The sequence below is a fragment of the Pomacea canaliculata genome, linkage group LG5 (genome assembly GCF_003073045.1).
Source record: "Pomacea canaliculata isolate SZHN2017 linkage group LG5, ASM307304v1, whole genome shotgun sequence".
Taxonomy (NCBI): Eukaryota; Metazoa; Mollusca; class Gastropoda; order Architaenioglossa; family Ampullariidae; genus Pomacea; species Pomacea canaliculata.
Window position 1 is genome coordinate 7,144,404 of NC_037594.1, and position 26,035 is coordinate 7,170,438.

General features: G+C 41.8%; 2 protein-coding genes and 1 non-coding gene across 7 annotated transcripts; all 3 read left to right on the forward strand.

Annotated features, from left to right (window-relative positions):
- The first annotated feature begins 1,010 nt into the window (after positions 1-1,010).
- Positions 1,011-6,286, forward strand: LOC112564540 (glycoprotein-N-acetylgalactosamine 3-beta-galactosyltransferase 1-like). Of its 2 annotated transcripts, none has more exons than XM_025239419.1 (6): positions 1,011-1,121; positions 1,781-1,862; positions 2,574-2,851; positions 3,047-3,224; positions 4,640-4,854; positions 5,087-6,285. In XM_025239419.1, the coding sequence occupies exons 2-6, from the start codon at positions 1,793-1,795 to the stop codon at positions 5,258-5,260; spliced, it is 915 nt and encodes a 304-aa protein (XP_025095204.1). In that variant the 5' UTR covers positions 1,011-1,121; positions 1,781-1,792; the 3' UTR covers positions 5,261-6,285. The 2 variants fall into 2 exon arrangements, with proteins under 2 accessions (XP_025095204.1, XP_025095203.1); XM_025239418.1 differs by having other exon boundaries at positions 1,059-1,121; positions 1,710-1,862; positions 5,087-6,286.
- Positions 6,287-6,819: 533 nt separating this feature from the next.
- Positions 6,820-25,348, forward strand: LOC112565137 (prominin-like protein). Of its 4 annotated transcripts, none has more exons than XM_025240446.1 (24): positions 6,820-7,266; positions 8,071-8,126; positions 10,619-10,854; positions 11,326-11,446; positions 12,032-12,098; positions 12,726-12,812; positions 13,461-13,597; positions 13,812-13,889; positions 14,340-14,394; positions 14,931-15,016; positions 15,164-15,240; positions 15,565-15,717; positions 16,508-16,634; positions 17,350-17,453; positions 18,175-18,265; positions 18,456-18,590; positions 19,189-19,257; positions 19,819-19,854; positions 20,344-20,397; positions 20,680-20,766; positions 21,650-21,718; positions 22,301-22,393; positions 24,088-24,200; positions 24,375-25,348. In XM_025240446.1, the coding sequence occupies exons 1-24, from the start codon at positions 7,026-7,028 to the stop codon at positions 25,117-25,119; spliced, it is 3,117 nt and encodes a 1,038-aa protein (XP_025096231.1). In that variant the 5' UTR covers positions 6,820-7,025; the 3' UTR covers positions 25,120-25,348. The 4 variants fall into 4 exon arrangements, with proteins under 4 accessions (XP_025096231.1, XP_025096233.1, XP_025096232.1 ...); XM_025240448.1 differs by having other exon boundaries at positions 15,643-15,717; XM_025240447.1 differs by lacking the exon at positions 19,189-19,257.
- Positions 10,108-10,180, forward strand: Trnar-ccg. Its single transcript has one exon. It is a non-coding gene; the product is annotated as a tRNA-Arg (tRNA).
- Positions 25,349-26,035: the final 687 nt, after the last annotated feature.

Genomic DNA, 26,035 nt, shown 5'->3' on the forward strand with positions numbered 1-26,035 from the left:
TTTCTCAAGAGAAAGAAGTAATCCAACAATGACTATTCAGCAACGGACTATACTCTATATCAGGGGTGGGGAACGTCAACCGCAGTCTATAAGCTTTTTTCATAGCAACATAAATATATATTAAGGGGATGATGATGATGATGATGACGACGACGACGACGACTATGATGATGAGGAGGATGACGACGACGACGACGACGATGACGACGATGACGATGATGATAAAAAAAACAAGAAGAGACGTCCATTAAGGGACAGACAGGACGCATACGAGTACAAGAGAACCGTCCCCTCCAGCGACTGTGAAGTAGCTGTACCTACAAGAGTCACGTGACTGATTATGAAGCAGTCTTCTTATAGCTCCTTTTCCCGATATACCCCACAAAGATTTTCTTTCGAACTGTAGTGCATATTGCTAGACATTCAACAATGGCTCTCACGACTTGTATTTGTTGGTTTATTAATTCTTGGGAGAAAAAGTTCATCTCTTTAAAGTGCAGAAGAGAAAGGAACAGAATTCATTAGAAACATCATGTCACAGAACGTGGGGATCAGGAAACACCAGTAAAACTGCTCGAGGCATCATGTCAAACAATATGGAAATTTAGGGAAAAGCGAGGAAAAAAAATTGTTCCGCTCAACATATCGCAGGGGTGGGCAATTAATTTTCCCAAGGGGCCACATGAGAAATTGGGATGGTTTTAGAGGGCCGGACTAATTTAGTTAACTCAGTTTTACCCAATACTGTATATATAGTATATTTACTGGCGGGAAGGGCCAGCGGGCGGGCCGGTCAGAGACAGGAGGCGGGCCGCATGCGGCCCGCGGGCCGGCCTTTTCCCAGGTCTGACATATCGGCACAGTTTGCTTTCTGCCTGTATCAAACAGATGGACGACCAATGGAAGAGCTTGTTACAAACAAAAGTAGTAAACTGTTAAAGGGCATTCCGATGGTGGCAGATGACTGCGACATTCCTGTATACATCAGCAAGAAGCAGACGGCCGACTGACTGCGCAGTGAGTAGCGCGCTCACAAGTCTGTCGTCTGCTGTGAGGACGCGTGGAGCTGTGTGCAACCTCCGCCTCTGTCGTGCTGTACTGATGAAGGATGAAATTTCTTGGTATCTAGGAAATTCACACCTTCATTAGGCTTTGATATATCTTATTGTTTTAATAGAAAGGGGTCAGACAAGTTTCAAATCAACTTTACAAATAATGAGAGTGTTGTCTCATTAATATTTTAATATACTTTTATGTTACAGAAATGTTTTTTTCAGTCCGCTAAGCTGGAGTGTATTTACGACAGTTTGTAACTATTTCCCTAGTTCCACTGATGAATTTACTTCAGGTTAAGGTTGCTAGAAATGCATTCAAATTTAATCCATTTCTCAACGTGTATTGTGTCTGTGAATGCATTTTAATGACACTCATTGCGTACCTAAACTAAAGCGCACAGTAAGGATATTTTATTGTAACTTTCTTCATTCCTTTCGTGTTAATTAAATGTTTATTTACTGCTACTAATAATAATGAAGGATTTGAGGCTTAATAAGGTTGCTCTTACTGGTGGTGACCAGACAAGACATGTTTACAGCAAAACAAAGCTCACGTGACTGAGCTGTAACGAAGATCTGTTATTTATTTCATATTACTGGAGGTACAGATGTCAGAGTCGTCTGCTGCTAACTTAATCTCGTTCTGCCATCCAGGTAAGATGCTGGGAATACTGGCGGTTCTGACCGTGAGCTTCGTCATTCCCGGGTATTACATGCTGTTTCAGAATGCCATTCGAATGAATCCACAAGCCACTGGTGACTTTGCTTACCTAAAATGTATCAGCAGGGAGTCAGACGGAGATGTAGGTAAGTGGTCTTCTTTACTCGTTTTTTCTGCCTAACATTCCCGAGAAAGTTTGTAGACACTAAGCGAAAAGCACTCCCAACCTGCAAACAAGTTGTTTATCTGGTCATCTTTGACTGTACTAAGCACTAAGTCCGTATAATAATAATAAACTTGTGATTTATATCGCGCATACTAACGCTATAGAGGGTGTGCTCTTAGCCCTGAAGACAACAACAAGACATGGACAACATACGAAAAACGTAAGGATAAACAACAGTACCGATGACTAATACAACACAAATATATATTTATTTTAAAAACACAAAGACAAATATATGACAAGAACAGATTTTCGTGAATCCGCAGAGGAAGACGAGTAGGGAAGTAGCGAAAAATGGGGGCGGGTGGGATTTAAGACGGACTAGTATTGTGTGGACTGAGGTTAGGAGTAATGATATGTCAGGAGTAAAGATCAAGGAAGAAGTGTGTTGATGGAAAGGGAGAGAGTTCCACTGTTTTCCTTTACAGTAACTAAAATTTATGTCCCGTCTGTTGTTCTCGTGACAAAAATAGTTAAAAGACGGTCATCTCACAGTCCACATCGTTTTCAGCCGCATATTATGAAGACACGACTTAAGGCTATTAAATAAATTAAAATATTGACATGCAACATACAGTTAGAAAAAATTATGACACAACAGCCTACAGTATTGTTCATGTTGGTGGTCCAGATGATGTGTCGGAAGCGCGGCTGCTGAAGAAGGAGGTGCGCGTGCTGGTGTGGGTGATGACGTCACCTCAGAATCTGCAAACAAGGGCGCGTGCGGTGCGCGACACGTGGGGGAAGCACTGCAACAAGTTGCTCTTCTTCAGCTCCGAGACGGACAAGAACTTCCCCACAATCGGCCTCAACGTCAGCGAGGGCCGCGAGCACCTGACGGCCAAGACCATGAACGGCTTCCGGTACGTCTACGAGCACCACTTGGACGACGCCGACTGGTTCATGAAGGTCAGAGCTGGGTTCTTGAAGGTCAGAGCTGTGACCACGAATATCTAGGGTTGTTCGTTAAGGTCGGGGTTTGTGGTGGTGGTGGGGGAGGGGTCCAGTAGAGAGAACGCATCTTTTTTTTCATTTGATTTATTTACTGAAGAAAAAGGTTAATTTTAGAGCAATAAATGGAGGGGTGCTGCTACTGTTGTGCAGGTGGACGATGACACGTACGTGATAGTGGAGAACCTGCGCTACTTCCTGTCCAACGAGGACACGAGGGAGCCCGTGTGGTTCGGCCATCACTTCAAGATCATCGTCAAGCAGGGCTACTACAGCGGGGGCGGCGGCTACGTGTTGAGCAAGGAAGCGCTCAAACGTTTATACGAGAAAGGTCAGTGAGGGCAATGATGTCACGTGGCCAGATGCTGCTCGCTTCTAGAAACTTTCCTACCGCTCTTCTCATCCTCTTCCCCTCCCTTTCTTTTTTCTCTCTGTAACGTTCTTGTCTATCTCTCTCGCTGTTTCGTTATTTTCTTGAGAACTTTCCCTCCCTCGGTCCCCTCGCACATGTGTACTAGCATTAATGATGACAGCAATAGCCCACTATTAACACAATGGACCATCTACTGAGGCAAGCTCGCTAAGATTGACATTGTTAAAAAGTTTCATTCCGAGAAATAGTGATTATAATAATAAGTATTGGTACTAGAAGTGATGATGGGAATTTGTTAGTGGCAGTCTGGTTGCTCAGAGGTATTGGGTTTGTCACCAGTGGAATAGAAATAGCGGTCGTGGGTGCACATCTCGCTTCTGGAAAACCAATTTCTTTCATAGCGTGGCGGTTCAATACTTGGCTGTTCATGTATCGTGGATGTGTCGTGGGCTGCAACTAGGAGTAAAGTAATTATTAACAACTTAAGTAAAGGTGCTGACGGTGGTTTGGGCAATAATAGCAGTAGTGTGAAGGGGAGGGAGAGAAAGGGAGAGGTGGAGGGGAAGGAGGGTTTCCTCTCTCATCAGATTTCTGCAAGCAGAAGGTCCATGTTGTTGTAATGATGCTCTGTCACCCAATGAATAATGCCTCTCGGACTTCAACATTGAGCTCACTTCATTACAACACTCACACATGTGCTGCAATCAATAAAATATATGAAGATATGCAAAACAAATATAATTATATATACATACACAACAATAGTTCTAATGATTGTTATAGACTTTCTGGCTCTCGCTGCTGCATGAGCGTATCTGTCAGTCTCTTACTTTTAATCACACTCTTGTTACACAGAGGGTGAGGACAGTTCTTCATCAGACATATGCAGACTCAGACTCAGCAGTCCATATACTGTATATATATATATATAAAATCTAATAATCACTGTGTTCATGCCAGCATGGACAGTTGTCCGAAATACATGTTCAGAATCCTCAGTTCACATATATAATTCACAGTCCGCATGTTCATTCCACCATCCACTGGGAAGTTACACTCCCACCAATCTACACACGTATATGACACAGCTTCGTGTCTCCTCCGTTCGCCAGCACGCAGATTCGGAAAGTGGTTTCTCTTACTCAAGAGGACGAGTTGCCTTTTCCGGCATGTGGGTGTCCACTCGTTATCCTCTGAAGCTGAATTAATTCCACGGAAAGTAGTAAAATTTTCTCTGGAGGCCAATTTGCCTCTTCCCGTGTTCTGGGGTGTCCGTAGCCACCCTATGATGTTGGATAGATTCATCGAAAAGTGATATTGTTGTTGGTTTAAAAGCTGACTTGAATTAAAAGCAGAAAATACGTTTTTTACAGTTGTACCTGCAGGTTCTGACCCGAAAGTCTGTCGCCAAGATGGCGGCGGAGAGGACGCAGAACTGGGCAGGTGCATGGAGACGCTTGGGGTTCGAACCTCCAACACATCCGACGTCATGGGTCGTAGTCGCTTCCACTGCTTTGACCCCGAGACGTTCCTGTCTGGCAACTATCCTGATTGGTACTACCACTACGACACCAACGGCGCCCAGAAGGTAAGAGAAAGTTAGAACCTGTAAGAACCTTTTCCTAACATGCTCAAAGCTCTTTTAATAGGAGATATCTTTAATGTAATGCTTGTAGACCAAAAACCTTGAAGTGAAGACAGGGTGGGTAGGTTTGTTTTAAGGCTTGGTGGACAAGTCTGTCATTAGGCATCTAATATAGTCCGGATCATGAGCAACAGTTTCGTGTATAATTGTGTTATGAAGTTATCGCTGTCATCAGGGAATCGATGTGATGAGCGACTACTCCATCACCTTCCACTACGTGTCACCTGAGAAGATGCAGGCCTTGGAGTTCTACATCTACCATCTCCACCCATACGGCATCAACAAAGGTCGACAGAATCTGAACAGAGGTTCGTTCAGGAGCCAGGAAGTGCAGCCAACTAGGAGATAGGACTATTTGAGCGATGTGTGCAACCTTTGACCTCAGATTTATTTTCCAGAGAGAAAGACATGGTTCTCACCTGCAGCGCGTGAGACAAGACTTTAAACCAACACTTAAAACACAAGCGAGCCTCGAATTTCTAAAATAGGTAAAATATTGGTAACAGGTGCCCTAACATGCTCACACAAGTAAGCAATTTTGTCTTTAATTATTCCTTTTAGAAGTGTCCCGCTTTATGTCGATAAATATTTTTCAAATTTTTAATATATTTTTACTGGTTAAAAAGTCATTATTTTAGTCAAATTTTGTTTCAAAATACTAGCTGAAACCTTGGTCGTTTTCTTCGTTACACATTCTGTCAATGCCATAATAAATGTTCACATATCACGTATAGTTGTCCTGTAATAATCAAACATGATTATTGCTCAATTAGAATTTCTCTCAAAAATTGGTATGCCTCTAGCAAAATGAAACATAGTTTTGTCTAAGCACTTTCGTGTTGTGGAACGAGGATGTTTTGATGTAATAAGAGAGCTGTATGATAATACTAAAAACATCGGACGTATTATCACAAGTATTTAATTTTTAAAGAAACGTAGAAGTAATTGCAGAGTTTATGTGCTAATTTGTCTGTTCTATTAATGCCAGTGCTAAAATATATATCAGACCCTTAAAAGTATCAGTAACTTTTATCAGTACAGTTATGAGATCGTCGTGGAAACATTTTCATTGTGAGCAACCAAATTTTCTTCCACAGATGTAGTTCAGTGTAATAAAGTATACCGTAAAATCCTGATCACCCTGTAAATTTGCAACGTTTAATTTGGAGCTAAATCAGTGCTGTTTGTTTTTGTTTTTGTTTTGTTTTGTTTTTTTGTAAATAAACTTTTGACACAGAAAGTGACCTATAGCATTTGTACGTATGTAATCACGATGTGTGTTCAAACAGGCGTATGTGCGTGTTTGTGTTAGTGTACATATGCATATACATACATAAGATATGTGTATGTGTAATAATAAAAAATGTGTGCTTGTATCTTTATGTCGACCTTTACGTCGCTGTTTTGAGGTGGGAGGTGGGAGGAGGGAGGAGGATATATCTCATAAGTCCTCTGACAGCAAATCACTTCACATTTTGGAGTGATAAATTACTTGCAATGAGAGAAAGTACAACTTACCTGATAAATCACGTTCCCAGTCCTACTTGATGGTCAGAGGTGTTCTTTCAATCGACATCTGCTCCAAAATGGAGAGCTCTAGCCAAAGGCTCCAAGGTTTCCACCTCAGTATGGAGGATCCTCAAAGTAGACGTTTATTAGACGCCTCAGTATGGAAGATCTTCCAAACAAAAAAAAAAAGATTTTTGAGACACCATAATCCATTTATAATATATATAATTAATAACATAACTAAATAAACAAAATACCATATAACTATAGAAACAAATTAACAATAAAGCAAAATACCACATAACTATATAAATTAAATAACAAATAAACAAAATAAGTTGACGCATTTTATGAAATGACGCATGTCTAAGATGACGCACTTGTTTAAATGACGCAATCAACAAGGCAGAACTGCCTGTCATGGCGCCTGTAATCTCAGCTAGAAACGTGTGTACGTCCTGCCTTGCACGCGTAAACATTTGCCTGGAATTGATGAGAGTCGACTGAAAGGCAAAAGCTGATTTTACTCTTGAGTGGGACTTCCAGCTCGTCCTCGTGTCTCACCGCAGGGCACGGCTGGCCCGAGGGGGCGAAGTCCAGGCGCCATGAGGGGCTCGCTGCTGTTCCGATGTGCGGGGGCGCTGTGCATACTGTTACTGAGTCTTCGCACAGATGGGGAAACGGAGAACAAAATCAACGACGATTGTACGATAGCCTGGGGGGACCTAGAGCCCGATGTAGAATACAAAACAGTAGAGTTCGAGACCAGCACGAGCTGGATTTCGCCACTCATTGAAATTGCCCGGTTTTATATCGACATTACTTTGGACGAAATACTACCCCCAGGTAAGCAGGTTTCACCTTTTTTCCGAGTCTTTGTCCCAAACAACATATATCAAATATACTAGCCATGGTCCACCTCTTTTTTTTCGCTCTTTGTTCGTTTGCCAAACGCCCTTTTTCCTCGCGCTGCGTTTATTTACAAGGTAAAGTTTTTCTCGTAAAACTTCCAGGCAGATGTGTCAATATCGACATCTCCTATCTGGCTTTTTATTTGACCATTTTTAGCCTCGCTTTGAACTTACACGAATTTACGTACGTAAATATGGTAGATATGCATGTGTCCTGCTTGTTTATTTTTTATTGTGGGGTGGAGGGGTTTAAGTGTTTCTACTGCTACCAACCGTCTATAATACATACGTATTTGTAGTAGCGTAAAGGCAAATTTAGAACACATTTATACCATGATGTAAGCTTTAATCTAGTTAGCGTTTAAAAACAATCTTTCATAAAAATTTATTATAACTTTTATATAATTGTATTTTGCATATTTCAATATATTGTTCTTTTCTATTTTGTCGTCTTTTTTAAACTGATTTCCAGAAGTCTTTCTTTTAGTTGAGGTCATGATTTAAAGTGATCGTGTTATTGGTTGGAGGAACTAAAGAGAATTAGCCCAGTCCTTGCTATTAATTTACATTAAATCTAGGAAAATCTTACCAAATTATTATGTAAATAACACAATTTAATAACTGACTCAAGAAAATATATTTTCAGCTAAAATTTATTTAAACTAATTTTCCAACACTCCGACAATTGAGTTATATTTAAAATAAACATTAGTTGTTCACCATCTCTATGTTGTTGCAGATGATATCGCCAACGCTCTAGGAGGACAAGGAAGCGTCTTTGATGCCATAACTACGGTACGGTCATTTTTTTCCTTGCATATCGTCTATACTGTCTTCTCCCTTTCCAGGGATTAAACAATGTTGTTGTTGTTTGTTTGCTTGTTTGTTTGTTTTGCTTTGTTTTGTTTTTTGGTCCTCGGAACTCGGTCCAAAGGTTGGTGCAATTTCTGTCATTGGTTCGATACGCGGAAGAATTCTTCAACCAACGTGGGTTACTTGCCCTTACTTTGCGCCTGATGAGTATCCTTCCGCCCTGAATCTCTCTCTCTCGTCGAAGGTAGTCCGCCTGGGGGAACTCCTTGGATCCTGACACTTGGATTTTTCACACAAATTTTCCGATGAGCCTACGACTGACCACTTGTGTAGTTTCGGTGATGGCAAGTGGGGGCAGGCAGATATAACTGACAGGGGAGGAGAAAATCCTTGTTACGAGATGTCTCGATCCATCGTTGATCAGCTCAGACAGTTTCAGTGCCTCTCGCCAACGTCCTGCACGCCTCGGTTGCTGCAACCTATTATTTCTTCTCCTAAATAATTCCGTGGCTAGGTAAGGATTTAATTCTTAATAGCTGACTTCTGAACTTCTTCTTTATGCACAAGTGTCAGCTTCGTTCAATCGTTATGTCCGCCAGTGTCGTCTGCGTCTGCTAATTCGCTAGAGTGAACTCCCCTTGACGATGTTTATTTCTACTTCCACGCTTTTTGCCTTAACGACGCACGCTCGCATACCTAAACTGCATTCCTAACACACGTCGCTGTCACGTTTACTGTACGTCCTGTCAGTCATGGATTATATTTGACACTCGAACGGCAAAGCCCAGCCTGACACATGTACTGGCCATACTGGTCATGCTGTCCGTATAGAGGTCCTTGTACTTTTACTGGCCTAGTACTCCGTTTGCTACCACCAAAGAAGGAAGAAATGGAACTTCAAGACAGAAAGACAGTCAAAAAGACAGCTTAGGATACGTGGGTAGAGCGATTTATACAAAGACTAATATTAATTTATAACAGAGACAGAGAAGGCAAGAAAAAGAGAGAGCAGAAAAGAAGAGCACAGAAGAAGGGAGAGAGAAAGCTATGTGGTAAGTTCATTCATTGTTGATCCGTCCCTTGACTGGTACCAGTCGTCTGGAGAGCACATGTACAGACATGGCAGGTCTGTCTCGGGAGATCAGTCCACCCCTTGACGTTTGACCCTCGCGACGTCCACCACCCTCCAAGGTACCTGGAAGAAGTGTCGTGCTCAGTCACATGACAAGACCAGACAAGCCTGCGCTTGACTGTTGCAAGCAGGGGTTCCTAGTGTCCTTCGAGTGTGGCGACTATTGTTTGAGTATTTTCCGCATATAGTGCTCCAGAAGTAGTGAACTTCTTACCGAATACTGTCCTTAAAGACTTCAAGACTGTGGGGTACTTTTGTTGGATCATCTGTTATTCTCTTCCAAAAAAAGAATAAAAAATAAGCGTTGTATTGCTGTAATGCACTGAGACGTACTTTACCCTGTGTCAGCTTTGTATGAGGGAGGTGCCCATCTGCCTTTAATCTCCCCCAACTCTATGGAGTCAGGTACCCATTTCTGACGGCTAAGTCAGCTGAGGAAAGCTTCATGCGCCACACGGGTGTGGAACCGCCGAGTCTCTTTGTTCGAACGACAGTGCTGTAACCATTCGGCTATCCGCTTCTGAACAGAAAAGTGAGAAACTATTACCCCAACCTCAACGACCTTAAAAAAGTTATTGGACGACCTTCACCTTTTTACCTTTACCTGACACCTGACACGCGCTCATCGTCGCATGATAGGAGACTGTAATGGCGCATGATAGGAGACTAGCCTGTAATGGCGCATGATAGTAGACTAGCCTGTAATGGCGCATGATAGGAGACTAGCCTGTACCGATGCCCCGCAGTTTCACTTCTCACCCTGCATTGGCAAGTCAAGTGTTACTGGCACTCGCTGAGACAAAGTAGAGCTCTAAAAGTTTAACTGAAAGAGGCCTTGTGGCCTAATGGATAAGGCGTCGGCCTCCGGAGCCGGAGATTGTGGGTTCGAGTCCCATCAAGGTCGTTGTTTCAGCTCTTCATTTTGAATAAAAGTTGCACCCATTTTATATATGCATATATATCTTTCAACGAACGGGATCAGTGAAATATAACACGTAAAAGAGATTATCAGCTCTGTTGAAGTATGAAAATTGAATACTAGGGTATTGTGAGTCACTTGCATATGGCATGCTCGACTTCTGATTTACTGATACCAACACGTGATTTTTACTGCACCTTTTCTCTCTGTGAATTTTTATGCGTGCACGGGAATAAAGCATGCGTTTGTGTGAGTGCAAATAAACGAGGCTTGATTGGTGATAATGGAAGACATTGCCAGATGTCAATAAAGAGTTGCAGTTTCTCTCTATCTCTCGTTTGCTTGAGCAGAGACACCTATATGACTGCACAGACATCAGAACCTTCTTTTTTTCTTAGAACATCTGTTTTCTTTTTTTTGCAGAGCCTTCTAGGCATGGTTGGCTACGTCCTCACCATTATCTTGTCAATCATTTTCTTCGTCTTCGTCTTCCCTTTCTTAGCCGTATGCTTGTGGCTTTGTTACGGCAGCAAGAAGAAAAAACAAGAGGCAAATAAAGGTGGTAAAGGGCAAAACAAAAAGAAGAAACCAGGAGGAAAAGGACGGCCTGGACCGGTCTGTTTAGCTACAGTCGTCGCAGTTTTCTCAGTCTTCATTATGTGAGAAAATATACCAGTTGATCTTGTTCCTGTCGTCATTAAGTGAGCAACACATCTGTCATTATGTTACACCTGTAATCATGATGTAAGCAGCACGCTCGTCATTGTGTTACACATGCACTCGTAAGCCTGTCAGTATTATACCTGCCGGTGTTACACCTGCCAGTACTATTTTTGCTTATAACTGAAAACGTTTTTTGCTGTGAGTGCCAGTATTAAACTTGCAGTGATCGACCTGTCAGTATGACAGGGGAAAGGAACCCTTCAACATCACTGCTGTAGTTGCTTACATGAGTGTGACCAGTGTGCATCACTTCTTGTCATTAATTATGTAAGTCCAGTGCGTATTCCGTCTGTTATCATTAACGACACATAAACTACGCACTGATGTCAATGCTTTCGTTGTACGATGAAAGAAGAGATGGGCAGACTGTTTGGGATACACTGTAACGAGGTTCGTTTCCCCAACAGTCTCTGGACTATTTTTGGCCTGAACTACACCTGGTTAGTGGCCTGGAACGTTCCCAAACTCCACATCGCTATTGACTACAGCGTAGACGACATCAACACCTTCGTGCTAAACCTTAAGAATGTGAGTACCCAGCATAACAGCATAATGTGAGTGGTTCATCGTGTGTAGGGCACGACACGGGAAGGCAAAAGTTTTCTTTCCATTCTGTCTTCTTCTCTTTCTCGGAAAATCTCGGCAACCATTCTGTAGATGGTGGACAAAATACGATTTTATGTTACTGTCCGGACCGAACTCGTATTAAACTGTCGACTGCAGGTTTTCCCAGTGGGTAACTTTATTGAAGCTCTTGCCAGGAGAGTAGGTTAAACACTTGCGCAACAGTCGTGTATTTAAATAGTGGTAAATCGCATCTGTGTACGTGTGTTTCAAGTTTTTAAAAGTAGGTGAAGTAGAGATGCATAATCGATGAAAATGCAGAATCTTTAGTTTTGTAGTAGACTTTCAGAGTTATAAAAACTAAGTGAGCGGTTCAAGATTTGTCATTATCGTGTTCTAAATTATAAACAAATGATATTTCTTGATTTTTTAAAAAAACATATTTGACACAAACACTAGGTGTGCCAATAAAAGTCAATATAATAATCATGTCACGTGCCTTTACGTTCCCAAGATCATCATACTTGATTTTTTTTTCTTGTGATGTAGAAGTCAGTGCGTCTGCTGGACACGAACTTCTTTTTTATGTCTGAAGTCACCAATGAGAGTGTGGTAGGTGCGTGAAAATTACTGTCTGTGCTTTTTCATTTCTTTGCAAGCTCCTGCCTTGACTATTTCTCTGAATTTCTCTTTACCTACATCCCAGCCACACTCTCTAGCCCTGTCACCAGACCAAACACAGATGGTCGCCGGAGTTCTAGTTACTGTGCCGCAAAACAGTGAAACGTGTCTTCAATATCCTCCATCGAGTCACCATCGAATCCTCTAAACGTGCACTAAAACACACCTGTTCCATGACCTTTGCTCCTGACACCAGTCAACACAGTTGAGAATAGTTGTAATTAAGTCAACTGACTAGTCTGCCTCCTCGTCTTCCTCTGCAGATTTATGACACTCTCCATCCTTACTGTCTGTTCCCTGACCGGGTAGACTGTAGAGAATTTACTTTCAGATAAAAGGACAGATAGACAGACAGGAAATGTGCTGTTCAGCTATTTTTATGTCATACTCTCAGACCTTTTGTTTTCCGGACGATTATTCTTTGAGGATAGCAGAACGGATATCTTATAGTCAACTAAACAAAATAACATACGCAAAACGTGTTCTTTTGCTGGATTATATTTTTAAAAACTCAAACATTAATCAGTGCCATGCTTCATGAATTCATTTTAACAATTCACAGGCATGGCGGGCAACTTTACGGAGAATTTTTACAACCACACGGCCGCACTGTTCAACATGGACCGGGTCCTAAGAGACATCAAGGGATGTAAGTCAGTGATAACAGATTGTTATTGGTTGTCTCTCTTGCTATGGTTATTTTCATTTTACCAGTGTCACTCGCACGTCTCCCTTTCATGGTTAAATATGGCTGGGCCAGTCGCAAAATGTGAAGTATAACAGCACAGTTAAAAAAAAAAACACCAGGCGACTATCAATCGTATCCAGCAAAGTATCTTTAAAAAAAAAAGATCATTGGAGCCATCATAATTAGGGAAGCCCATCATGAATGGAAGGCGGGGTAAAGGAGGAATTTTTACTAGTTACACGAGAAAAGAAAACAAATAATAATTAGTTTATTCCTTGTTGCTCCTTTTAGGAGCATAGGGCCGCAACAAAATCTCGCCAGCGTACCCGGTATAGGGCAGCCTTCTTAGTTGGGCCCATGGGGTTCCGATGTCCTTTGCCTTGCTCTCAACTGTTCTTTAGAAATGATGATGATGAGGAAGATGATGATGGATGATGATTGATGATTGATTGATTGGATGATTGATGATGATTGATGAATGAATGAATGGATGGATGGATGGATGGATGGATGGATGATGATGATGATGATGATGATGATGATGATGATGATGATGAATGCTTGAGCATGGCTGTTTATCAGCACTCCAAGCGAACTTTCTGTCTGCAGACAAAGAGAGTTCGTTGATACTGACATCGGAGATTGTCAACGCCAGCAAGAATCTGGCCATACAGCGAGACGAGACCACAGCCGCCATGAAGGCGAAAAGTTGCGCGGGTTGTCTTGACCAAAGCATACAGGAGCTTGTAAGTGAGGTTGATAGGCCTGTCATGCACTGGCCAGGCTTATCACACTTATCACACGAAGCATCAGACACGCTAAACAAACACACACAAATCCTATACGCCTCTCTGTGTTTCTTATAATGGACGCACACTCTAGTAAATTATACAAGAAGCATACCGTTTATTTGAGGGCGAAGGCTATGATTCACACCTGTTCTTTCTCACTTATACACAGGATCAGCTCGACTTTGATGCTATTCCTGTCTTCTGTGACGATTTCAATAAAAAGGCATCTGTTGATGTTAACCAGACGGTTAGTAACTTTCTCACGTGTCTTGCCTGTGTCTTTGTATGTGTAACTTCTGTATGAAGGCCTGCGTGCATTCGACGCATTACATTTTCCATTATAGTTTGCTCAATCCGAAGTGCATTTGTTCCGTCAGTATTTTGTGCCCATACTAGTAATTTCTGTGACTACGTACAGTAAAATTTTTGTATATCCCTGCACTTGTGTGTATGTGTGTGCATTGCATGTAAGCATCTGTGCTTGAATTAACATTGAATAATCTTATTACCTTCTTTCCATCATCATCATCATCATCATCATCATCATCATCATCATCATCATCATCATCATCATGCCCATGCTCCTTTGTCTCTTGCGTTGATCTGTTAATCTGCTACTTGTGAGAAACGTTTGTAGACATTAAACTTGCACACGCCCTCCTCAATCTAACTTGTGCCAATACCGTTCATTTCACAGGTGAAGGAGCACTTTTGGAACATTTCAAGTCCGATAATCGAAGCGTCTACATTAAGTAATACCCCCACCCCTTCTCCTTCTTGTCTTTCTAGAACGATTAGTTTGTTACAACCAGACACGACAGAGCTTACTACAGTTGTTGATGACGCAACTACTTTCGTTATTTGAAGCAAAATATGCTTTAGAAAAAAGTCTGTAACATTTCTTGAAGAAACAGCTTTCGCCACCGACTCCCACAACTATCGAGACATGTCGAATAGCGCTAGAGTAAGGTCGACGGTTCAAATTTCTCCATCTTCAATGTAGGTTTACAAAATAGTTATCTCCTCATCGTGAGTGGGACGTTAACTTGTCTGAGACATTGTAGCCATCAGTTTGCAATTCTGCTGAAAAAAAGCTTGAAGCCAGTAGTCAAAATATTTAACAGCCAAAAAATCAGAACCCATATTTTTTTACAGTGCAAATAACTTCTCTACCCGGCTTTGCACATGCGTTGTGACAAAATCAGCCTTGATGTGCGATGAAATTAGCGCAGAAATAGAACTGTACATTGAAACTTGGCAAGTGACCCCTTCTTCCCCTTTGCCACAGGCATCCAAGTCGTGACGCTGCTGGAAATGGTCCACAACGATTCGCTGCTGCCGATAATCTCCTACATGACCGACCTGCAGGAGAAAGTGAGATTCTCCTGCTCCCATCGACTGCCTATTGACTTCTTATCTCTCTGTGTCCACGCCTCTCTCTGTCCTCTAATAATTTAATATCAGGTTGCAGCTAATCTTTCAAGATGGCCTCACAGAATACTGTTTAAATGTGGGTTACAGGTCAGAAAGCAATCTCGGGAATTCAAAGACAAGGCAGGTGATTATATTGAGTCTGCACACAGACTCCTCATCACCTGGTAAGCCAGCTTGATCTCTGCAGAAGGATGGTAAGGATGTCAGTGACGTCCACGTAGAGACTGGAACAATGATTTCTGGAAACAACGACCGACTGCAACAGAATAATGAAAGAAAGTGTGAGTGAGTGAGAATGTCAGAGGAAAAGACTGTTTTTACATGCTAAGATGTTTGTAAAGAGAATTTTCTTGTTTCGCGATTTCTTGACAATCGTTTCGAAGAGCAGTAGCATTGAAACTAACCACAGCCACCACCAGGACCTTCCTCACTTGCGAGTATAGTCATGCACACATACACGTCATACTAACCACACCTTGTTTGTCCAGGAGTATAATAATCACCCTGATGCTGATCATTCCCTTTGTGATCGCTGTGCTGATGCTGGTGGGGGCGATGAATGTCAGGAAGGGGGAAAATTCTGACAACACATTCGCCGGGCGGAAGGTCGTCTACGACTGCGCAAAGACCTTGTTCATCGTGTGAGCACTCCCCATTAGTTGGGTGATCCTGGTCTGAACCTGGTTTAGGAGCATGACCGATCAACGACGATCTCAGTTTTCAGTTTCGTTCTTTAAGAGGAAGAAGGGTGCGAAACCCCAATCTGAACATACACGTAGGTCGCGAACTAGATTCAGGGAGGCAAAATGTTTCGACAACGATAATGAAAACCTATTTTCTGTTAATCGATCGTTGCACTAATTGACTGAGCTCTTGTGTTCATAAAGACCAAGAAAGTGATCAAGCACAGTACAACAAACACCAAATAGTGCAAATACTAGTGAGAGGAGTGGTACCTTAGAGTGTTAAAAGGGGACGGTTGATAAATGAAAATAAAATAAACATGCTTGTTAACAGAGCTCAGTCTTGGGTAAATAATGCATATGTAGGCTACTATATAATTATATGAAATAAATTAAGTCGCATTAAACATACCAATCCGAAAAACAGTGAGAGTTTTTGCTCTGTTTTCTTTTACTTCAACATCATCCATGCTCGTGGGAACAGCCAAGGTTTGGGAAAGGAAAAAAAATGAGCCTACATCTCTAAATAACGCATAAAATGAATTCTTTGTTGATCTAATTAGAAACGAACTTTCGACTGCCTTAACCAGATACAGACCGACAAGGATCTCTATGGTAACTATGATAACTACTGGTATCACAGAGTAACAGTGTGTGGGTGACTATAGTCGTGTAGTGTGTAGCCACCATTATTATTTCAAGTCCATTAAGTTAATGTCGTGCTCTACATCCGCTGGTGGACCTCCAGCTCTCTAGCTCTCATCTTCGCGTTGGCATCAATACTGTCGGTGATTTCCACACTTCTATACATCTTTGGCGCCCCGGCTGAGCGGTATGTCTGCCAGAAGCTACATGATCCCGACAAGCTGGAAGAGGTGAGCACACTGTCCTTGCAATGAAATTAGCCTACGGCTACTTTCAGTTTTAATGAAGATAAGCTTAACATACTTTTTACTTCTCGGTTGTTTTTGGAGCCCTGGTAGAGAAGTAATTAAACAAAATTCTTGCACAGATGTATCAGTAGAAAGGTGAGATTAAGGACTACTATTATCACAACTGGCCTCTTACAGTATTGTACCATCACTGCTTCTATAATATTGCACAGGCCGTTTCTATACCGCTAGTGATAATAATATGTAATAACAAGAAGAATAACAATTGGTTGGTATTGTGCAGGGTATCCAAGACCCGACTATCTGCGTTGTCTTTATTCATTCACACGCCAGTCAGCCGAGAGCACACACACACACGCATAAAGGGAGAGGGCTAAGTAGACAAAAAACATGTCTTGCTTACTTTGCCTCTCATTAATAAGGAATTGTCGTTGTCATTGGCTGCATGATATACGAAGCCTATGTATACTTTAGTCTAATGATAGTGACAGGGGTAACCAGCTCTACTAGGGTATTAAATAGAGGAACAAACAAGACCGAGAGGGTTGGAATGGACAATGTACACAATCTCTTGTCAGAACAATGTTCTTGCACGAACTTTTGAATGCTTGTCAAGGCTAGAAACATGCTAGTACATGATTGTTTAATGAGTAAATATGTGTCATAATAAACGATCGTGTCCTGTTTTGTGGAATAGCAATATGCGAAAATTGTGAAGAGAGCGATGGGGTTTGATATTACAAAGATCGATTACAACGTAGCTGGTAATAAAGGATCGTTCTCCCTTTCTCACTTCTTGAAGTAAGTACAGTTGCGAGCTATGCTATGTCTATGTGTCTACTTTGCTGTACCTGTCTCTGTCTTACCACTTTGTCTAGATGAACCACTCACATTTCACAGCCTATAGAGCAGGGGTGGGCAATTAATTTTCCCAAGGGGCCGGATGAGAAACTGGAATGGTTCTAGAGGGCCGGATGAGAAACTGGGATGGTTCTAGAGGGCCGGACTAATATAGTTAACTCAGTTTTATCCAATACTGTATATATAGTATATTTACTGGTGGGCGGCCAGCGGGCGGGCCGGTCAGAGACAGGAGGCGGGCCGGATCCGGCCCGCGGGCCGGCGTTTGCCCAGGTCTGCTATAGAGTTACTGTGCCATGTGACCCTTTACTTACCTCCAGATGGCGGCTAGATATCTACTGGCAACACTGTCCTCTAACACTAACTGTGGCAGTTGTAATTCAGGCTGACCAGTTGTTTGTTAGGCCTAGCCAGGATCCTGGCGCGTTCTCATTATGATCCCACACGCACCTGACAAACGGTTTGTGACTAAGCAGTCATCATAAACAACAGTTGTCAACATAAACGGTGGAATATTGTGCAATGAGTGCGTGCGTGAGCGTGCAAGTCATGCATTAATAATGTCACGTGTGACGTAGTAGCACCACTGCATGACACGGTGTATGTTATGATCTCAAAACGAATTACTTAGTCAGGCTCACGCCACACTGTCCGATTTTAGAACCTGCCGTGCAGATGAGACGATATACACTGCCATAAACTTGAAGCCAGTTACAGAAGCTGCTCTTGACCAACTCAGTACCTTCAGAAATGTGAGTCTTCTTGCACAAAGGTGACTAGTCTTGTATGTTTTTTTATTGTTGTTGTTATTGTTGTTGTTTTTTTGTTTGTTTGTTTGGGGTTTTTTTTTTTTTGCAATCGTTTAAGAGATTAAACTCTTCAAGAAAGCAGCAGGTGCCTTCAACCAGACCATCCTCTAGTTCCTAGACTGTCATGTTGCAGGACGACCTAAAAAAAGCCGTCGACATCAAGCCCAGGGACATAGTCTCGGCCATGACCATGATGGACTTTGATGTGAGGTCAGAGGTTGACAGTCTGCAGTCGACCTTAGTGGTAGCCCAGAAGTTGGAAAGTGACGTGAGTTTCGCGTCTAATCACCAGGTCTCGTCAGGGGTGGGAGGAGTTGGGGTTGAAGATTGGGGGCGACACGCCTTAGGTGCCAAATAAAGGTGGCGATGAAATGCTGTTAAGACTCTCCAGTCTCAGATTTCTGATGCCGGACGAAATATCTTAATCGTGAAATGCAGTGTACATAATCAGAACATGCATGCATCTCTCCCACCAGCCGCTACCCTGCTCACTCATATGCTTAGTAACTAGCTTCTTGCAAGTACCGAGACAGTCTGAAATTATTATTATTATTATTATTATTATTATTATTATTATTATTATTATTATTATTATTATTATTATTATTATTATTATTATTATTATTATTATTATTACTACTACTACTACTACTACGAATGAAGATGACAAGGAGTTCTTCATGCAAAGATATCTTACCCACACCTGTCATAAAATATCTTCCTGTAGTGGGAAGCTTTCCGTAAAGCAGACTTCCGTCCACCATAAACTACATCGCCCGTTTGATGCTAGATGAATTGGTTATGAAAATGTATGTTTTAGCAATTATTGTCAGCCGATGCTTATGGTACACTTTTCGACTTTTCAGACCTTAAAAATACTGCAAGCTGCCAGGAAGGCAAAGAGAACAGCGCTTGCAAATAATTTGACTGATTTGGTGAGAAGACGATGCAAGGGATAATTGAAATGAACTCACAATAAAAGCGACAGTTACGAGACGATTAGACAGGACCAAGGGCATAAATAGGATGCAGGGATGTAGCTTCTCACCTGCACAATTATGTGGGGAAGGGGAGCGGGGGCATCATAAGCACGCAGGCCTGTCACGTGTCACGTGTCACGTGTCCCTTCCAAATCGCTTACCTGCGCGATTGAAGGTGTTATGTTAACATTGACAAACTGTCAATAAAAGTTTGTTATTATTTTTAAACATTGAACACTCGTAAGAATTAAATCATAATGCGTGTATGTATTCGTATAGACATAATATTACAAAATAAAACGGAAAACAGAAAACCAGGGATCAAAATAGATTGATACAGATTTTAAACCGTTTTTCAAAATTTGTTTAAAAACGATGTGTGACGAGAGAGAAGACAATAAAGAGATGTCTATGAATCCAAACGTAGGAATGCCAGCGATAAACAACATAGCAATAACAATACATTTAAAAACAAAATATTCGTAAAAGTCACCCTATTTCTTCTGTGTGATTCAGATTGACGATCATCTTGATTCATTTCTGAACGCATCAGTGAGTATAATTAGTTAAAGAAGCGTTAACGAACGGTTGTCGATTTCATTGTGAGGGATTAATGAGTTGCTAGTCTGAGGGCTGCTTTAAAGAATGCAAGAATGTGGGGAAAATAAATAATTAGAAAATTTCTGTCTGCTATAATTTTTGCTTTATTCTACATCTTACGTGAGAACATAGAAAGATTTCTTAATTTATATTGATTGCTGGGTGGAGGGGTAGATATTAAGAGGAAGAGAGAAAAAGCTGAACTTAGGTGAACAAGGTCAGCCTAATAACATAGTAAACAAAGATACACACAATGAAAATATTAAAATTCCTTATGTCCATGCTGTAATATGCTTAAACTGAATAAACCAAGGATTCAGAGAGGGATAGCAAAATGTCTAGAGGATAGCGGGAGCTAGAAATGGACTGAGAAGAGTAGGGCTGGTGTCTCTCTTTGATTCTGCCTGAGACATGTGACAGATTGAGTTCTCAACTTTGCAGGAAGCTTTAGATAAGCAAGCTCTACGACTGATTGAGTTGGCGGACCGTCTACATGTAAGTCTTTTATGCTTCCACTTACAGCTTCTGCGACGATCTTTCAAACATATTTTAAAACAAATAACTGATCAATGGCTGCATGCGTGCGCGCGCGCACATGTATGTGTGATTATATATATATAAAGTATAGATATTTGCAAGTAACTACTATCGTCAATAAAAGTCGACATTTTTACAGACCTCTGCTAACCAGTGCCAATGAATTTTTTTTTTTTCATTCTTGCTGACTATTGTCACAGTTCACAAAAATAACTAATGTGCTTATAACACTTTTTTTAGGCGAACTCCAAGCTTCTTGCGGGTCTCCTGATGGCTTTAGAGGCGTGGCTGGAGGACACGAGAACAACGACTTATGTAATAACCAAAGTAGGTGCCCTACTTCTACTGTTGCACAGACAGACGCATCAGCGACACACCCACAACAGAACAAGCGTGCAACACCACACGCACACACAGAGTGTAGACAAGAACTGCACATCACAGAAAGGTTTTGTCGAGTCGCCAGATGCTCTGGTCATCTGGGCACGTGACCTGGGGACATTTCTCGACAAATTGCAGGTTCACGCGTGAACTTGGATGTCGAGATCCCGGTTTTGTGAAGCAGATTAGCCAGACACTTCACTATAATGAAAACAACAACAACAATAGTAATGCAAAATTTGTAAAGCGCATATTCACACGTCTAAGAAGTATGCTCTCAGTGCAAGAAAGAAACACGGACAACATACGAGGGACAGGAAAACAAACAAATAACATATGAGCTATAAAAGAATTTAAAAAAGCGTACTAAACGAAGAATAAAATCAAATATAGAATACACAAAGAGGAACCAAACAACAAGAACAAGAGCTGAGAGTAACATGATATTACAAGAGGAAATGTGTGAAAAAGGACTGGCATTATGGGAAAGGTTGTTAGGAGTAATGTTTACGGAAGAGGTTTTCAGTGCGCGTTTAAAGGATTCAGTAGTGGGTAGGTGGCGGGTATGGAAAGGAAGAGAGTTCCATTGTTTAGGTGCGTAATAACTAAACATCCTGTGGCCATATGTTGTTGTTTTGGTGACAGGAAGAGTAAGGAGACGATCATCAGACGAAATAATTGTCTTAAGTGTACCGTTTGATAGACTCTTCCGTCAGCAACAGCAAGTAAGCGACACGTGCTTTGTGTGGCAGTTGTAGCCTTTTAAGAAAACCTGACATTTCTTTTTTTAGCTTTGACACCTGAAACGTGAACTTTTGTGACATTCCAGGAGCTTCGAAAATTGTCTAATCTTGCCCTCGGTCACGTGGACTCCTATGTTGAAGATCTAACCACGAAGGTAGGTGGCGCAGAACTAAAGGATTTCAACTCGTTCTTATGCGTTACACGATTTTGTGTGAATGTGTCTAAAGTTTAATTTTGTTTTTGTTTTGTTTTTTCGAGATGTATTTGGCCAACTGAACAAATAAATGAATTTAATGGCTAAATTTGCGATACCATGAAAACTGTGTGCTCCTCCAGCAGCCGTTTCCTGCTTCATGTTAGGTTTTTCTTGATATTTTTGTGTCTGACTACTTACCCATACAAATTTTTAAATTGAAGCAAATAAACATAATAAAATAAGCTATAATAAAACTATAAATTAATAAGATTGTTTACTATAAGACCCCCAATGTAAAATAGACAAAGCAGAACTTTTGGATATTTTGTTTTTCTATGCCTGTGCCATGCAGTTTCTATCTATACACCACTTAGTCCACTAATGTAGTAACAGGCTTTTTCGTCTTGGCCATACTGTCTACACTTTTTTTCATTCATGCCCATTCACCTTCATTTTGCTGTTGACCGTTACACACAACACAGTGCATGAAATCAAGGAAGACTGTACTGCTTTAAGCGAACTGACGATTTTCCTTTGCAGCTTGAACACGAGACGGGTAAATGCTACCCTTTATATACCTCATACAAGGCCATGGGAACTGAAGGTTCTTGTCTGGGTTTATTGGACCCTATGGTGAGTAAGCAATCCACCCTACTTGAACTAATCATTAAATTAATGGAGGCCACATTAAAACTTAAATTCTTGTCTACTCCCTCAGATGACTGAGTCAGTATCATAATAATAACAATAGGCATCAACAAATCACATTTCTAAGTTCTTTCACTACAGCTTCTCATGTTTCCTCTGTTTACGCTCGGAAACCTAAATGATTTCCTAGAAAAAATAAGAATGACTGCTTTCAACAATGGGCATTCAACAGTGACCTGAGATCTGCTCCCTTGACTGCGCATGCTCTGCTTTGGTGTGCAGATGTCGTGGCGGATGATGTTCGTTTCCGATAGTTTCACCAGGTGTGCGATGTGAGGTCTGGTAAAGTGAGGGACCTTTGCCAGGCGCTAGTTGCACGGCCAACCATTAGATTAACTATGTATTAACTAGGTATTAGCAGCTAGAGGCTTGCAGAGGACTGTGCACCCCATGGCTTTCAGGATGTAAAAACTCAAGTGGACAGACTTTTAAGATCAGGCAGGCAGATGGCAATACGAAAAAGGCTATAGTGTGCCTGTCATTCCTTTTCTTTGGGAGGAGGATAGGGGGCAGGGAGAGGGTCTGTGGCCGGACGATGGATGGGGAAGGGGTAGATGGTCTGTCATTTTCTTTTGCCCAAGGAAATTGTAGACAGGTTTAAACTACTTGATGGCTGTGTAAATAACTTCTGAGAGAAAGTCTCCCACATTTTGTGAGGTGGGGGCTGAGAAATTGAATTGATAGCTTTGCGTGTGTCGTCCAGAGCTCTTAGTCACACTGTGGGTCACACAAACAAGAGTCGTTCAATGGTAGGTGTGCAAGTCTCGGAGATTTTGCAAACAAGAGGTTGGATAACATTATTTTCAGTTCTTAAAAGAAAGCTAGAAAGACTTGGTAGAACTGCTCATACATTTGCTGTGCGCGACACTCATCGTTTATCTATTTATTTGAGAAGTCCTACAGAAGTAGATATACTCTTTTCTTCAGCGTGCTATACTGGCCAAGGTTTAATGCTTTTCTCTTTTTCTATGACGATAAACAGGAAAATGTTATTGGCTTGTCAAAAACCCATGACATTTGAATAACATTTTGTGCTTTTAGCTGAATATTTAAAAGCTTAATCGAGTGCAAAATTCTTGTCGAATGGCCGAGTTCAGTTCATGACAAGATGCCCACCTGCGCAGTCTGAGCGAATAATTCATTTCCCCACAAAACAACATAGCTCTCTCCCATTCCATGGGCGTTGCTATTGACAACAGTGTGTCTTGGTCCCAAATATCCTAGCCATAATCACAACTAAGGCACAGAAACCTTTCTCCTCATTCGTCAAATCCGATACCTACTCACCACAGAGTCCGTTAAATGCGCCCTAAAACAAATCTCTTTGTTGATCATTACTCCTAACAACTGTCCTCACAATGCTAAGTCCTTCTTCACACCCTTCCCCCCACATCTATTCATCTATTGACTATTTACCTACTAGTCTTCCTCTGCAGAGTCACGAAATCCTCAGTTCTTGTTAACTTATTCCTATCTGCTTTTTCTGTATTTGTCTTTCATCAGTGCTGTTGTTTATCCTTTCCTCCTTCCTATGTTGTCCGTGTCTCGTGTTTGTCTCAAACGCTAAGAGCACGCTCCTTCTGAGCGTAAGTATCAGCTGTACATTTATTTTATCTCAGAACGGTGTGTGGCTGGCGCTGGGATGGATCTTACTCTTCTTCTTCATTCTCATCTTCCTACTCGTCCTAATCATCAGGAACCTTCGGGAGTGGCTTGACGAGGAAGAAGAAAGGTGGATATAGGTTCATTTGATTAATTGATTGATTGATTGATTGATTGATTGATTGATTGATTGATTGATGGATTTTCAGCTGGGCTGATTTTACTCAATATCACTCGATAAATGGTGGAATTAAGAATGAAAACCCGTTCACAAAACATCTTTTCCCTGATTGTTACTTGCCAGTCAGCCCCCTGAAGATGAAGAAGAGCAGCCACCAAAGCCTTCCCCAGCAACTCCCCCCGAACCCTACCCGGAACTATCGCCGGAACCGTACGGCTATTACCCGCCTCCCACGTCGCCAGTGCCCCCCAGTCCAGGTCCGTACTTCCAGCCCCACTGGCAGCAGCAGCAACAGCAGCAGCAGCAGCAGCAGCAACAACAACAACAACAGCAGCATCCGTGGCCTAGGCGAGGCTTTCATAAGCGGAATGTGCAGGCAGGCGAGTTTATGATGTCTAAGTCCGACGAGTTTGACCTGGACTACATCTGCCAGTCCCTCGAAAGCTCGCATAGCGGGATCGGCGATACAGGGAGTTCCACAATGGACATTGCAGACAATGACGATAGCGTGGATAAAAGTGAGAGCGATAGCACGGACGATACGGAGGGCGATATCGCGGACGATAACGTCGGCGATAGCGTGGACGATAACAAGGGAGATACCGCGGACGATAACAAGGGAGATACCGCGGACGATAACAAGGGAGATACCGCGGACGATAAAAAGGAAGATACCGCGGACGATAACAAGGGAGATACTGCGGACGATAAAAAGGGAGATACTGCGGACGATAACAAGGGAGATACCGCGGACGATAACAAGGGAGATACCGCGGACGATAAAAAGGGAGATACTGCGGACGATAAAAAGGGAGATACCGCGGACGATAAGAAGGGAGATACTGCGGGCAATAACGCGGGCCAATAACGAGACCGCAATGACAATTAAGTCATCTGGACATGAAGCTACAGCAGGGGTGGAAGGGCAATACGGTTTCTCCTAATGCCCATGAAAAAGATTTTAATTTTTTGTTGGCTATTTCTTGATGATCTTTTTACTCAAACCAAAGAAATGGTTACACGGTTGTCTGTGTGCGGAAGCCGTTTTTGAAAGTCATTAGCACGAAGTTTTCAAAATAAAGTGCAGGAAAAATTAATGAACAAAATAATTTCTTTGCTTGTGGATAAGTAGCTACCGCTTAATTTGATGTGATAGAGCCTCCCCATTGTAATCTCGCCAGATGTAGTTTTTTTTTTTTCCTCTGGAAACACCGGTCTGTCCTGATTAACCCATGTTCTCAATCATCTATATATATATATTGATAGGTGCTACGTATTCCATTGTATGAGCTCAAACCATCTTTTTCTTTTTATTCAAGTGCACTCCTTCTGTCTCTTTCTTTCCCCCCCCCCCACTTTTTTACCTCTTCACTCTGTCTCTCCCTCTGTCTTGATCCTGATTTTGTATCTTCACGCCACGCTTCGGAGTTTCAGGTATTCTCCCTCATTTGTTTTGAGTGGTGTGCCCATCTTGTCTTTTGAAGGACGAGCTGTAAACGGCTCTTGTCATCAGGACCGCCGAGAGCCACCACGGAACCCGGGGCAGACGATCTCTCCGGGCCCCTTGTAATCGTAATCGTAAATTATTTTCCCAGTATATAGTAGTTCTAAATATGCTTACAATTCGATTGTCAGTATCTACATTTCATTCAGTAACGTAATATAGACTGAATAATTAGGACAAGTGCACTAGGATCTACATCCTTACTTGAACATAGAGTTGTGTACTCGTGAGTGGCTAGTAAATGATGAAAAATGGCATTAAAGCATCAAACTTGTAGTAC